The sequence below is a fragment of the Staurois parvus genome, unplaced genomic scaffold, assembly GCF_062004578.1.
Source record: "Staurois parvus isolate SC_StPar_1 unplaced genomic scaffold, SC_StPar_1.0 ptg000021l, whole genome shotgun sequence".
Classification (NCBI taxonomy): domain Eukaryota; kingdom Metazoa; phylum Chordata; class Amphibia; order Anura; family Ranidae; genus Staurois; species Staurois parvus.
Genome location: NW_028317817.1, coordinates 8,987,806 through 9,002,751, shown reverse-complemented (window position 1 = coordinate 9,002,751; position 14,946 = coordinate 8,987,806). Strand labels below are relative to the sequence as shown.

The window sequence follows — 14,946 nt, the reverse complement described above, 5'->3', positions numbered from 1 at the left end:
AAGATCCATAAAAACATGGATGAGCAAGTTTGGGGTGGAGGAAGTTGACTGGCCTGCACAGAGTTCTGACCTCAACCCGACAGAACGCTTTTGGGATGAATTAGAGTGGAGACTGCGAGCCAGGCCTTCTCATCTGACATCAGTGCCTAACCTCACAAACGCGCTTCTGGAAGAATGGTCAAATACTCCCATAGACACACTCCTAAACCTTGTGGACAACCTTCCCAGAAGAGTTGAAGCTGTTATAGCTGCAAATGGTGGGCCAAGTCAATACTGAACCCTACAGACTAAGATTGGGATGCCATTAAAGTTCATGTGCATGTAAACGCAAGCATCCTAATACTTTTGGCAACATAGTGTATATATATATATATATATATATATATATATATATATACACACACACATTATAAATACCTTTTTTTCAGAAGTGATCATATAATCATATGAAGTCATATATTTTCTGTGTTGCAAAAAAAGTTGTTTATTTGCTGCAGTACCCTTGTGGCCTCCAGTACGTGTGAAAGACCACCAGGGTACAACAAGTAAGGTTAAGTGACCACACTGGTAACATAAAAAGGGTGTGCAGATGTCACAGCATATCTATACACTATGCACTGTGCCATACAAGAGTCCTTCAGGGACTCTCTTTATGGGAATCGATAAATATGATCCTCATTGGATGGGTAGTTATACTAAGAAAGAAATATTGAGACTAGATGGATTTTTAATTTCAAGTTTTTTCCCCTCTTGCTCTTAACATTGAATGGGATATAAACAAGTAATAACAAATATAAGTCTGGATATGATATTTTGGGTGTGTTTATCTTTTTATGGGTTTAAATGTGATTTAAGAATTTTTGAGGGATTTTATTATTTATGTGTATCTATTCTTATTTAAAATTTTCTGGTTTATGGTGTATGCACCATTTTTTGTGAAGAGCAGAGTGGCATTTTATTTTTTTATTCTTTATATACTTTTTACATATTTTTGCTCTTTTTTATATACAGTATGTTCTCCTTTTTAATACACATATATTCACATGTACATATTAGTTTTTGCATATAGTAGTATGGAGTCCCTTTTTGTGGATATAAGCATATTATAAGCTTTACTGTATAACTTTTTGTGTGCAGTTAAGATGGCTCTATGCAGCAGTTGTGGTATGCCCAGTGTTTCCCTAAGCTGGAAGCTAGGTAATTTACATTTGCCTACCTTTCTATCCTCAAGCTCATGTAAAATACCTGATGAGTGGCATTCGGCACATCCCATGAAGATGTCAGCATCTAGTGAAACGTGAAGGGGATGGACCAGACATGGTAACATTACCACACGTCGGCTTTGCCGATCCACACAGCAGTTTACCTTATTGAGAAGCCCTTTATGCATTATTTACATGTCAGTGTTTTTAACAAATTTCAATAAACTGTGTTTTGTGAAATTACACTATTGTGGCATGTTTATCTTATATGCATGCACGCAGTCGACAACTGAGAGGGAGATGCCTGGCATCTGAGGATCTGAAGGAGAGCTAATCCTGGATGGTTTACATATATATTATTACCATGACCGCTCTACAATTGAAGGTAATGGACCTCAAGTAACAGTCTTTCTTTAAGGACACAATCGATCACTTAAGATATGGCTGGAGTGTTTCTGGTATTGGTTCATGATCATTGATCAAATAACTTCACAGCAGTGGAGGACTTTTCACTTGGGACTGGATTTCACATGTTTGGACTTCTTTCCAAAATCTTGAGTCATAATAATTGGGAGCAGGGACGGACTGACCATTTGGAAAATTGGGCACTGCCCCGAGGGCCCGGGGTCAGTAGGGGGCCCTTATGAGATGCCCCTGGTACCTTTTTCATAGGCTTTTTTGAGTTTGGGCAAGAACACAGGGGCCCCATGATCCCCTATTGCCCGGGGGCCCCATGAGTTGTCAGTCCGCCCCTGATTGGGAGTCTTTACTTTGTAACTGCCACATGTAGTATACTAAATGCACACGTATGCTCTATCATTTTGTAATATATTTTGTTTGCATGTATCATGAATGTTTTTAAAAATTTATGGTTTTATATATATATATATATATATATATATATATCTTCTTAAATGTATTTATATGTATATTTTTCAGTAATTTAACACAGGGGTTTTTAAAATTCAAATTTGTGAAGATTCTGTATGTAATCCTTTTCAGGTGTGGGATGTAGCGTTGCCTTTATTTTGCTGATTTTAGTCTACGTTTACTTACCAGAGCATATGGTTAGTTGCTCTATCCCCCCAAGGTGTTCTCATGCCAGTGAGGTCAGTTTGAAATAGGAAAGCAGAGGGACTGGGAGGACTATGAACTAGATATAGAATTTTTGTGTATAGACCTCAAAGGTGGATTTCTCTTTCTATTGCTACCAATAAAGGACAAGTGAAAGGATTTCACAATATCAGCTGCAGAAGCAGGGGAAGTACTATGCCCATTTTTTATTTGGCACCTGTAAAGCACTCTGTGGCTAACACACAACACAATGTGTCTGGATAGTGTCACAGCAGAGGCCAGTGCTTGAAGGTCCCATTACAGGTAGGCCCCCTGTCTTCATCATGACAGGGACTGGGTATGGCCTCCAAAGTGTTGCCCAGGAACCGCTGATCTGAAAAGCAATGTGAGCCCTAAAATATCTTGCTAAAAAAAGTTAAGTAAAATGGATTTTGTTTCTCTGAGGAGTAAAGACATCCATTTTCCAAGACCATTAGCATAAAACTGAAGCATAATGGAACTGGGAGAGGTTATACATGGCTATTTTTTTTGTGTTTGTTTTTCAATTGTTTTGCACTGAGTGGGATGACACATGTTGCACTTGAATGTATCAGATAACTATATTAATTGAAGATATATGACTGCACTTAAAGATATTTTAGTTGGGTGATATGTGCTGCACATAGACATATATGATCATCCTAGTGATTGAAGACATATGATTGTATTTAAGGATCTTTTGCACTGGGACATATTCATTTCACAGTGTTCTTTTTGCTTTTTTATTTTCTTTTTATTATATCAATTAAGTTATTATACAGTATTCACATTTTTAGCGCTGCACTTTTATATATAATAGTCATTGCAAGCCATAGGCAATGCAACTCGCTGGAGCTGCATGATAGAAAAAGCCCATGAGGGGCTGAATAAAACATCTTGTCATACAATCACACGAAAATTACAATGGTAAAAGCCAGATACACATAGGAGTTGATTTATTAAAACTGAAGAGTGCAAAATCTGGTGCAGCTGTGTACAGAAGCAAATCAGCTTCTAGCTGCAGCTTTGAAAAAAAAAATGGAAGTTTATTGGTTTCTATGCAGAGCTGCACCAGATTTTCAACTCTACACTTTATTAAATCAAGCCCATAGTTTTTAGGGGAGAGGTGAGAAGATGGAGTTTCACTTTAAGGGCCATGTCACACTAGTGATCCTGTCACTGGCACCAAATCACCACCAACAAGGATTTCTAAACAGACTACTCACCTATTTCATATGGTGTCTCACCCTTGCTGGGTGATATGCTGCAGACTGTTGCTCACTTATGAAAGTGCAGCAACAAAGTGACACCTCATTCTGTTGTTCAGAAACTGTAAACATTTGATAAGGGCTAAGGGCAACACAAACATTTCATTTTTTAGACATTTTTACTTTTAAACATTTAGCCCAGAGTCCTATAGGCCACAATTTATGCTAAATTATAACAGATTTATGAATTACTTGAAAAGCTAAACATGGCGTCCCTAGCGTTCCTTGCTACAGGTGAGTGCTTTCATCAATAGAGAAAAAATGTGCTGAATTTTGCATTGAGGATAGCCAGAGAAGAAAAAGAGTTGTTGCATAGCACAAACTGAAGTTATATGTCACATAATGAACACATTACTGCCTCTACAAGAAACATTATCCTCCTAAAACAGTAAAAAAAATGCAATTTTTAAAATTTCATTACAAAACTGTCACAGTAGCATAATACTGTTTTTATATTGCTAAGAAAACCCCATTTAACTAATAGAACTAAATAAGTTGTGTCTGTGATATTATAATTCATACAAGCAAAGTACTGTATGGTTTAGCAATGAAATATTCATAGAATAATTGGGAAGTTAATCTACTGGATAATATCTATTGTACGCTAAAAGAAGTATTTATTTTGAAAGAAATTTGCATTATTAGTAATGAAGCAAAACTACTGTGTTTACTCAAAGCTTCTAAAGGTGGCAGCAGACACAGAACAATATAGTTGTATTCAAGAGATTTATATATTGTTAAATAAGAAAAAGATTCAGATTACTCCATAAACATTGTTGGGAGAGTTGGACGTTTAATTTCACAACGTTGTGCAACCATCAATGAAATTAGAAAAAAAATAAGTCTTGGTAAAAACATTTTGTTTTTTGAAGTATGCAAGTTAGCCACACGTCAGTCATTGTTGCAAAGTTTTTGCATACATTTCAAGCATATGTTATCGATTTTTCAGGTGAATTTAAAGGTTTAAGTCATCTGTTATGCCCCTTCATGCATCATAAGCATACAGATGCCTGGAAGATCAAGTCTAAATTTCCAATTTCTGGTTGCTGTACACACTAGCTTTGTTATAGCAGTACATTATTAAAGTATAATGATGTTTACATATAATAAAACAAAATGGTAAAGTAAGATTCTAGAGAAAAAATCGTTACATAGTTAGTTTGGCTGAAAAAAGAGAAAAGTCTGTCCAGTTCAACCATAAGAAAAAAAAAAGGTATAATCCTATACCCACAGTTGATCCAAAGGAAGGCAAAAAACCCAGCAAGCGTGATCCAATTTATTCCTGCTGGGAAAAAAATTCCTTAGTGATCCCCCGAGAGGCAATTGGATATTCCCTGGATCAACTTTACCTATAAATGTTAGTATCCAGTTATATTCTGTTTATCTAAGAAAGAATCCAGGCCTTTTTTGAAGCAATCCACTGAGCTGGCCAGAACCAACTCTTGAGGGAGTCTATTCCACATTTTCACAGCTCTCACTGTGAAGAAACCTTTCTGTGTTTGGAGATTACATTTCTTTTCCTCCAGACATAAAGAGTGCCCCCTTATCCTCTGTGATGACCTCACGGTGAATAGCTCTACACCGAGTTCACTATATGAACCACTGATGTATTATACGTGTTGATCATATCCCCCCTTAATCTCCTCTTCTCAAGAGAGAATAAGTTCAGTTCCTCTAAGCTTTCCTCATAGCTGAGCTCCTCCATACCTCATATCAGTTTGGTTGCCCTTCTCTGTACTTTCTCCAGTTCCCCAATGTTCTTTTTGTGAATTGGTGCCCAAACTTGAACTGCATATTCCAGATGAGGTGTTACTAATGATTTGTACAGGGGTAATATGATATCTCTCTCTCTGGAGTCTATACCTCTTTTAATACAAGAGAGGATTTTGCTCGCTTTAGAAAGCGCAGCTTGGCATTACATGCCATTATTAAGCTTGTGATCTACCAGAACACCCAGATTCTTCTCCACCATTGATTCCCCCAGTTGTACCCCCCCCCCCTAGTATGTATGATGCATGCATATTCTTAGCCCCCAAGTGCATAACCTTACATTTATCAACATTAAATCTCATTTGCCACATAGTTGCCCAGTTAAACAGTGCATTGAGGTCGGCTTGTAAAAACGGAGGCCTGATATTTCCATCCGGAAGGCTCTACAGCTGCTGGGGTTATTGATAGGTATATATAGTCTGCAGGTCATAGAAGAATTGAGGCATAATATAAATGAAGCATTAGAGCTCATTCACACCTCTACATTTTAGGTGAACTTTAATACATTATAAACTGCACAAAAACACATGAAACATTCTGTAAAAAACACACCACAACACATTAAAATGCCCTCAGCATTCACACACATTAAAATTGCACATCTTTTTAAGTGCAGAAGCATGAATGGGTGCATAATAATAGGTACATTTATATAAAACATTTAGGATTGTCTTCCTTTAGATCATACTATATTTGTGACAGTGGTTTAGCAATCAACAAACTGTACACATATTGCTATTAGCATTGCCTGGAGTAAGTGGCAGCTAGTGTAGTAAATATGGCACCGTTTAATATTATTGCTGTCACTATATCATATAAACTAGGACAGAGCAGCCAGCTTGCTTGTAAAGTGAAACAATGCAAACCTGCGTACTTTGGTAGCTAAAGACAGCATATTGGTACTGTGGAAGGGTGGGTTCAGTGTTGCCATTTGATAGAGGATGCATCCGGCTGCCCATACATCAGCCTTTTCACCATATGGTTCACTTTTAACAACTTCTGGACTGTGGAGAAATAGAAAGAACAATTATTTTTCATTATAGATTACTGCAAAAATATGTGGCTTTTAGGAAACTACCAATTATATACTATATATTGGGACTACACTGATAAATAATTATAGGGCCGCCTGGTTTCTCATCTTCTATCTTCAATATGATATCTCACTGCTTAGAGTTTTTTATTTGATATTAGTAACACTGCAGTATACCATTTGCTTTTATTATTAGATAACACAGCCTGAACTATATATTCACATATATAATAGTTTATCCAAAAACTATTTTTATAATGTCTGTGCGTTAATAAAATATTAAGCACACAAACACATATTACAGGGACACAGACCACAAAAGCTTGGAAAAAAAGCTTACTGATATTTCCAATCCTAACGTAGCCAACCAAATCCACAATACATAGGCAATGAAAAGATAAAACAGCACCTTCACATAATTTTTCTGTAAAATAACTCTTCTTTGTTGGACCATTTTAACATAGAAAAGCCTAACAGGTTCCAGATATTACATCATGCTATGAATAAATATGCAACTATTGTTTATTGGGAGTGGTGTATGTATGAGAAAAGGAGAGTTGGTAATTTTTATGCAGACCCTTATGGGGAGTCAACATTTTGGTAATCTTTAACAGGATTTGATTTGTGTTAATGTGATAGGTGCCTTAGCCTCAATTTTTTCTTTTTTTTTACTATCATGCTCATGAGTTGACACCCCTTTAGGTTAGGGGTGTGTGCATGAGCAAATTGATTTGGAACTACCGTTTGAGATTGCAAGTTATCGTATTTTGTTTTTAGCATGAGTAAGGTTGTAATTTCTGAAATGTGTATACCTAATCTATGTTAACATGGTTCAAAAAAGAGAAGTGGTTTTGCAGAAGGATTATGCAGAATTGATGTTTAACTTTTAATTTGGATATACAGTACACTTAAAATTTTGCACTCATATAATACAGGTGCTGTGGTGTAATACATTTTACTAACCTGATCCTGATATTTAACTACTTTGCATACATTTGCAAATATATGGAAAAATATGTGGGGAAAGCATATAGTTAGGTCCATATATACAGTCTTTGAACACAGGCACAATTTTCATACTTTTGGCTCTATATGCCACCAGAATAAATTAAAATGAAACAATCCAAATGAATTTAAAGTGCAGACTTTCAGCTTTAATTCAAGGGGTTAAACATAAGTATCAAATATAAATTTTAGGAACTGCAACCATTTTTATACACAGTCCCTCCATTTTCAGGGGCTCAAATGTAATTGGACAAATGAATATAATCATAAACAAAATGTTCATTTTCAATATTTTGTTGAGAATCCTTTACTGGCAATGACTGCCTGAAGTCTAGAACCCATGGACATTACCAAAGACTGGGTTTACTCCTTTCTGATGCATTGCCAGGCTCTAACTGCAGCTCTCTTCAGTTGTTCTTTGTTTGTGGGACTTTCTACCTTTAGTTTTGCCTTCAGCAAGTGACATGCATGCTCAATTGGGTTGAGATCAGGCGAATGACTCAGACATTGCACAATATCCCACTTCTTTTCCTTCAAAAGCTCCTGGGTTGCTTTTGTAGTGTGTTTTGGATCATTGTTTATCTGTACTGTGAAGCACCGTCCAATCAACTTTGCTACATTTGGCTAAATCTGGGCTGACAGTATATCTCTAAATACCACAGAATTCATCCGGCTGCTTCTGTCTTCTATCACATCATCAATAAACACCAATGACCCAGTGCCACTAGAAGCCATGCATGCCCATGCCATCACACCGCCTCCACCATGTTTTACAGATGACATTGTGTGCTTTGGATCATGAGCTGCTCCTAGCCTTCTCCACACTTTTTTCTTCCTGTCATTCTGGTACAGAGTAATCTTAGTTTCATCCATCCAAAGAATGCTTTTCCAGAACTGGTCTGGCTTTTTTAGATGTTTTTTGGCAAAGTCTAATCTGGCTTTTCTATTTTTCAGGCTTATGAATGGTTTGCACCTTGTGGTAAACCCTCTGTATTTGCTTTCGTGAAGTCTTCTCTTGATTGTAGACTTTGACAATGATACGCCTACCTCCTGGAGAGTGTCCTTCACTTGTCCGGATGTTGTAAATGGGTTTTTCTTTACCATAGAGAAGATCCTGCAATCATCCACCACTGTTGTCTTCCGTGGACATTAATTTTATGTTGCTGAGCTCACCAGTGTGTTCTTCTTTCCTTAGAATGTACCAAACTGTTGATTTGGTCACTCCCAATATTGCGGCTATCTCTCTGATGGATTTGTTTCATTTTTGAAGCCTTACAATGGCCTGTTACACTTGCATGGACAGCTCCTTTGAACACATGATGTAGGTTCACAGCAATAGATTCCAAATGCAAATACCACACTTAGAATAATCTCAAGACCTTTTACCTGCTTAATAGATGAAGAAATAACGAAGGAGTAGCCCACACCTGGCCATGAAATAGTTTTTGATTCAATTGTCCAGTCCCTTGAAAAAGGGGGGATGGCTACTCTTAAGAGCTGTAATTCCGAAACCCTTTCTCCAATTTGGATGTACATACCCTCAAATTAAACCTGAGAGTGTGCACTTTCAGCCCATATCCATTATATAATTATAGCTTGAATATGTTTTGGTAAATACCTGAAAAAATGTAAAATTGTGCCTGTGTCCAAATATATATGGGCCTATCTGTAACTTTACTCTCAGCTATTGTATTTAATACACTTTGAAATATGGGTATGAGCAATACATTTCCATAGAAATGTACACATTACATATTCCTTTCCCATTCACAACAGAAGTTAAACTGTGATAACTCCATAACTTCATAATGGGAAAAATGTTTAGTGGCTCTTATTTTTACACTAAACAACTAAATTATTCAACAGTTAGACGTCATGAATAGAATTAAAGCTTATATATCAGCCTTAATAAAGATTGGTTATTTGATTCTTTTGTAAATGTCAGATAATAAAGTTAGTTGGGTGAAATAAACTTTTACTACCTTTCCTTCTTTCATGCAGATGTTAATGGCACCATTACTTTCCATACTGCTTGACTTACAGTTTGAATGACTATTTTATGAAGAGCGCTATGGTCAGGTCAGTACTTAAAGAACATGCTCTGTCAGTAGGTATGTAAATTATGATGTTAAATCTTCCTAGAGAACTACTTGGAACACAGTGAGGTTTCTATAAATTTTGAAGAGGCATCTGGCAACCCTCTCTAAGCTGAAAATTATTTATTAAATATGTCACATGGCAATGCCAACTCTTGCAATACATTTAATAAATAATTTTCAGCCTATGAAGTGTTGCCAGATGCTTCGTCCAACATGCCAATTCATAATACTGAACTTCAGGAATATCCCTTGATCATCTAGTAAATGTTATCTTACGGTTGCTTTGTTAGAAATTGCTGTGGGCAAGATTAAATAAAGAGCAGGTTTTATAAATACTGGATTATAGTAATAATACCAATTTAAAATGACATGCCTTCTACAAATCTATGTAATGAAAAATATTAATAGAAAGAATAATAAACGCTAATTGTAAAGCATCAGCTACGTATTTCCACTGATACCCAAAAGGTAAAATCACGTTTCCTTCATTTAGCTTAGTGAGTAATGTGAAAGTGTGTCCATTATCCAATCATGTACAAGATAAAAATTATTATTTTAAAAATTTTCCCTTGCACATGACTGGGAATTCAAAGTGTACACAGCTCCACCTTACTTACGAAACTACATGAACATTCACTTTAGAATGTGAACACTCACCTTCCTAACTGAACAGCATCCACACTTTCAGAAAATCAGCTCCATCACATCAATATTAGTATGTTGTTAGATTTAATAATGGTAATATCAGTTCCAGCAATGTAGCAAAAAAAGTGCTCCTAATTAACCCCTTAAAATACCTTAGTTAAAAGTTTTCTCCCCTGATTAACTCTTTCCTCCCCTACATTTTTTTCTATTCAAATGTAATGGTTTTCCATTTTATGTGCTTTGTATATTATGATGTAGCACTGCATCAAAAGGCAAAATAGTAAAAACAAAAAATGTATTTCATTTATAAAGTGCACTTTTTAGCTATAGTAAAATAAGGTTGCTTTAAAATGAACACTGGTCAAACTAGCAACAGATTGTTGTGTCTCATCATGACTATCTTCAGAACATATAGAATTTAAAGTAATTTATGCAGACATCACTGTCAAAAGAAAGTCATGTTGTCCCCAAATAAATTATGTATATATTAATTTAATAAGTAAAGACTAAATCAATAAGCCTAGATCTGAAAAGTAACACCTGATCTAATTTAACAGAGGTATATAGGTGTGGGAGGTCATGTGGTTAAACTGTTGGTTTACATTTACTTTTTTTTTTTTTTTTAATATGTGCATAAAATCTTCATTGTACAATTAAACATTTACCTTAGGTTCACACTTATGGTTGCTTTGTCATGTGTGAATCATGTGGATTTTAGTGTGTTTTCCAGTTTACAGAAATGCACTACAGTCCATTTGCATGATTTTCTGTGGATCTAGTTCACATCTGTGTGTTCTGAGCTGATGTATTTTTTGGAAAGGGTCAGGGACTTTTTTTTCCCGCAGATTGCGTTTTGCATGTAATAGACTTCAATGGACCTGCACTAAAATTGCAAGTGTTGCATTTCTGTCTTGTTTTTGCTGCATTTTTTTTCTAATAGAAACTTATGGCAGTTCTGTTCATGTAGCGAGACTTTGATGCTACTTAATTGCCAAAAAGTGTAAAGTCGCATCGAAGTAGTGCAGGAACTTTTATGTGGCCAAAGTCGCATGTTAGGGTTAGGGTTAATGGCTAGGGTACGCTTTAAGGGCTAGGGTTAAATGTTAGGGTTAGAGTTAGGGTTAGCAGTAATCATTAGGGTTGAAAAGCTAACCCTAACATTTACCACTAACCTTAACCCTAATGATTACCGCTAACCCTAACCATAACTCTAACCCTAGCCCTAACATTTAACCCCAGCCTTAGTACTTAACCCTAACCCTAGCCATTAACCCTAACCCTAGTTCTTAACCCTAACCCTAACATGTGACTTTGGTCACATAAATGTTCCTGCACTACTTTGATTTCACTTTTGTGCTACTTGAGTGCCAGAGAGTGCAAAGTTGCATCAAAGTCACACTAAATGAACAGAACTGTCATACTTTTCTATTAGCAAAAACTCAAAACGCAGTAAAACGTGTTAGAACATGCATAATGCACCGCAAAATGCACCGGAAAAACGCATCAACTGCAACCTGCATAGATGTGAACCTAGCCTGAATACATGAAAAACAAATCTCTGGGCACCATCATCTATCTAATAAGATAGCATGGGAGAAGACAGCTGCCTTGCTTTCCCTGACTGACATTTTAGCCTGAGTCATCCAATAAAGGATTCATCATGGCTCTAACTGTGTAAAGTTGGAGCTATAAAGTCATATAAAACAACAAAGTGGCAAAGAAAGCAGATGAAAAAAAAAAGTAAAAAGGAACCTAAATTTTCACCTGCTATTAAACAACAATACAAAATCTAAATATTTATAACTAAAAAATCATTTAAACCTATTAAAAAACATTTTTTTAAATGCAGATCTAGATTGAGAAAGGGGACCATATTCTAAATATTCTATAAATAGCTGGATAATATTCTATATGTTTAGTAATTAGAAAAGCCTATTGGGAATGACTATTAGCAAAGTGAAATTATTTAGATGTTCCAACCTAGCTCCTATTAATTTTCAAAGAGAAGGACTGAAGTACTTAACCTTTGAATAGTAACCAAAACAGCCTTAGCCCCAGGTCCACTCTTTAAATAAATGATACATGTCACAGAACATTGTTATACATAATTTTGTACTGTGTTTTTGAAGCATTGATGAAGCTATTGTAGTTTTTGTAGACACTTTGGCTTTCTATGGTTCATTACTTCTGGGACTACACAGATGAGGAATGTATTTTGTGATATTCAGCTCAGTGTTTGTGAATAAATATGGATTCTTTTTGATAATGAACTGCACACTGCAGTCATGAGTCCCAAAACGTTTTAATATGAAGGTAAACAGCTAAAAAGGGTTAGCATATATTAAACTTTTGGAACACTAAATTTTCTGCATACATAGACTGGGGACGAGGAGCACCAAATGGTCTCAACTATCACAGAGATACAGATCTGTTCTCAAAATGAATTGTTACAATGTATTAACTGCTGTATGGACAAATACTGTATGTCATGGTGATACAGTATATTGGCATTTGGATATATATATCTTACATATACATATATACACACACACAGTTATAAATAAATGTACACAAACATTTTAAATGGTGGACAGTGTCAGTAGAGCAGTGGACGGTATCAATAATCAAAATCTCCCTGATGTCTCACTTTTGAGACAGAGAAAGGGACTGAGGACAGAGATTCCCCAGTCCCTTTCTCTGTAGCCTCAGCTGCACTGGCCAGTGAATGAATGGGAAGTGCTCTGTGCTGACAAAGAGAATCTGTGCCGCATGGAGTTATGTCTCACTTTTGAGACAGAGAAAGGGACTGAGGACAGAGATTCCCCAGTCCCTTTCTCTGTAGCCTCAGCTGCACTGGCCAGTGAATGAATGGGAAGTGCTCTGTGCTGACAAGGAGAATCTGCGCCGCATGCACTTATGTGTATCTGATTTGTATGAGCATGAATATTTGTGACTGCTGCTGTATTAGTAGAATATAATATAAACTATTTTTAAAGTAATTATTATAGTAGGCATACCTCATGCTATATACAGTGGGGAAAATAATTATTTGATCCACTGCAGATTTTGTAAGTTTGCCCATTTAGAAACAAATGAAGGGTATATAATTTTTATCATAGGTGTATTTTAATTGATAGAGACAGAATATCAACTAAAAATCCAGAAAAAACACATGGTACAAATGTAGTAAATTGAGTTGCAGTTCAGTGAGTAAAATAAGTATTTGATCCCATAGCAACCAACAATAATTCTGGCTCCCACAGACTGGTTATATGCTCATGTGGTACACAGATTATTCCTGTCAATTTAATTTCTTTGTAAGTGGGAAAACGTACAAAATCTGCAGGGGATCAAATAATTATTTTCCCCACTGTTTAGTGATCTTTTAAGAATCTGTGTGCTGTTTTCAATTTTACAAGTAGGTGTTTCTTGTTAATTAGGAGTTCCTCCCTTTTTTACTGGAATTTTTAGGATATAAAGACCCTTGGAGGCTGAAATACATTACAATACCTTGTATTTCAGCAGTTTGTCTTCATAATAATATATTTAGGGACTCATGGCTGTGTACATGACTATTACTACATATGGTACATCCTCAAGTGGCACAAAACATCATTATTACAGTATGTACCAGTGTTTTCCACAAAAACAACAACAACCAAGGTTGAGCAGGTAAGCATTGTATTCATGAGCAATATGGATTTTTGGGTCTGGAATCTCATGTCTGTTTCATGATACCTGACAAAATAAATAAACGAAAAAAAATCTTAGTAGTATCCTCTAGCAACCACTGAGAGTGTCCCCTTTGTGTACAATGTATCCAAGTAAATTAAATAGTTTCTTAATTCAATTCAACCTTTGCACAATCTGTAATTTAGCCAAGTGTATTGTGAAAGTTAACCCCAACTTTACCGTATTCTATCACTTCAACTGATTGTGGCCTCCACCTCCATCCTTCCTCTTTGCTGGGTGGACTTACCAGAAGGTATGCATCCTTGTTTTGTTAGGTACAGCTTAGATGTACTTTAATTCAATGGGTGCAGCTCAAAAATAGGAGGAGATTCCAAACACAGCAAAAACCTTTTTTTTTGCAGTAAAGAACAAGATAAAAATGACTTACACAAACAAGTTCTGAATCCAGCACCACTATATACAGCCATAGCTCCATCTGCTACTTGCAGTCCACAGAGCAAATGCAAACATCATGGCGTCAATAGTCTTGCCCAATTCATTTTTCACATCTGGTCTTTCTTCTCCTGAGGAAGTCTGCAAAAATTGCATTGGGTAGGACTAGTGACATTATTGTTATTTTTGTTGTTGAGTTTAGTTCAGTTTTAATGTTCCTAATTGCACTGTGGCGCCATACATATCTGCATTTTCCTGCACCCACATCACAGTGTTGAGGTGTGAACTAGTTATGATCTCTTGTTTTCTTGTGCAAAAAAAGAAGCAGGTCACCACATATTGCGTGAATGCACCCTATGTATGTAAATTATTGTTACCATATAATGCAAAATTCACTGTGGACACCAATGTCTACCATTAGATGTTAAAGACCATGAACCTAGTAAGTATGGGTGAAAATGCTGACATGGCCATTTCATTCTCCATATTATTTCATAAGCATATCATATAGTGAATGAGAGGATATATTTTTTTCCTTTATTATCTATCCTACAGCTTTCTTAGCCTGCCTCCTATGACATGAAAATAAAACAGTGCAATAAAATTACCGCCAACTGTCTGCCCGTTGTAAGGGTAGACTGACACTGGACTAGGGTATAGAAGTATGGCACTCTATGTGACTGCTCAATCTACTCCTATTTAAGGCT

General features: G+C 36.1%; 1 protein-coding gene across 1 annotated transcript in view; it reads right to left on the bottom strand.

The window, feature by feature from the left end:
* Positions 1–14,946, bottom strand: part of NEK10 (NIMA related kinase 10) — a 371,560-nt gene that overhangs the window by 166,357 nt on the left and 190,257 nt on the right. The window contains 1 exon segment of the mRNA XM_089691216.1: positions 6,207–6,336. Coding sequence (XP_089547342.1) covers positions 6,207–6,336 — 130 coding nt within the window.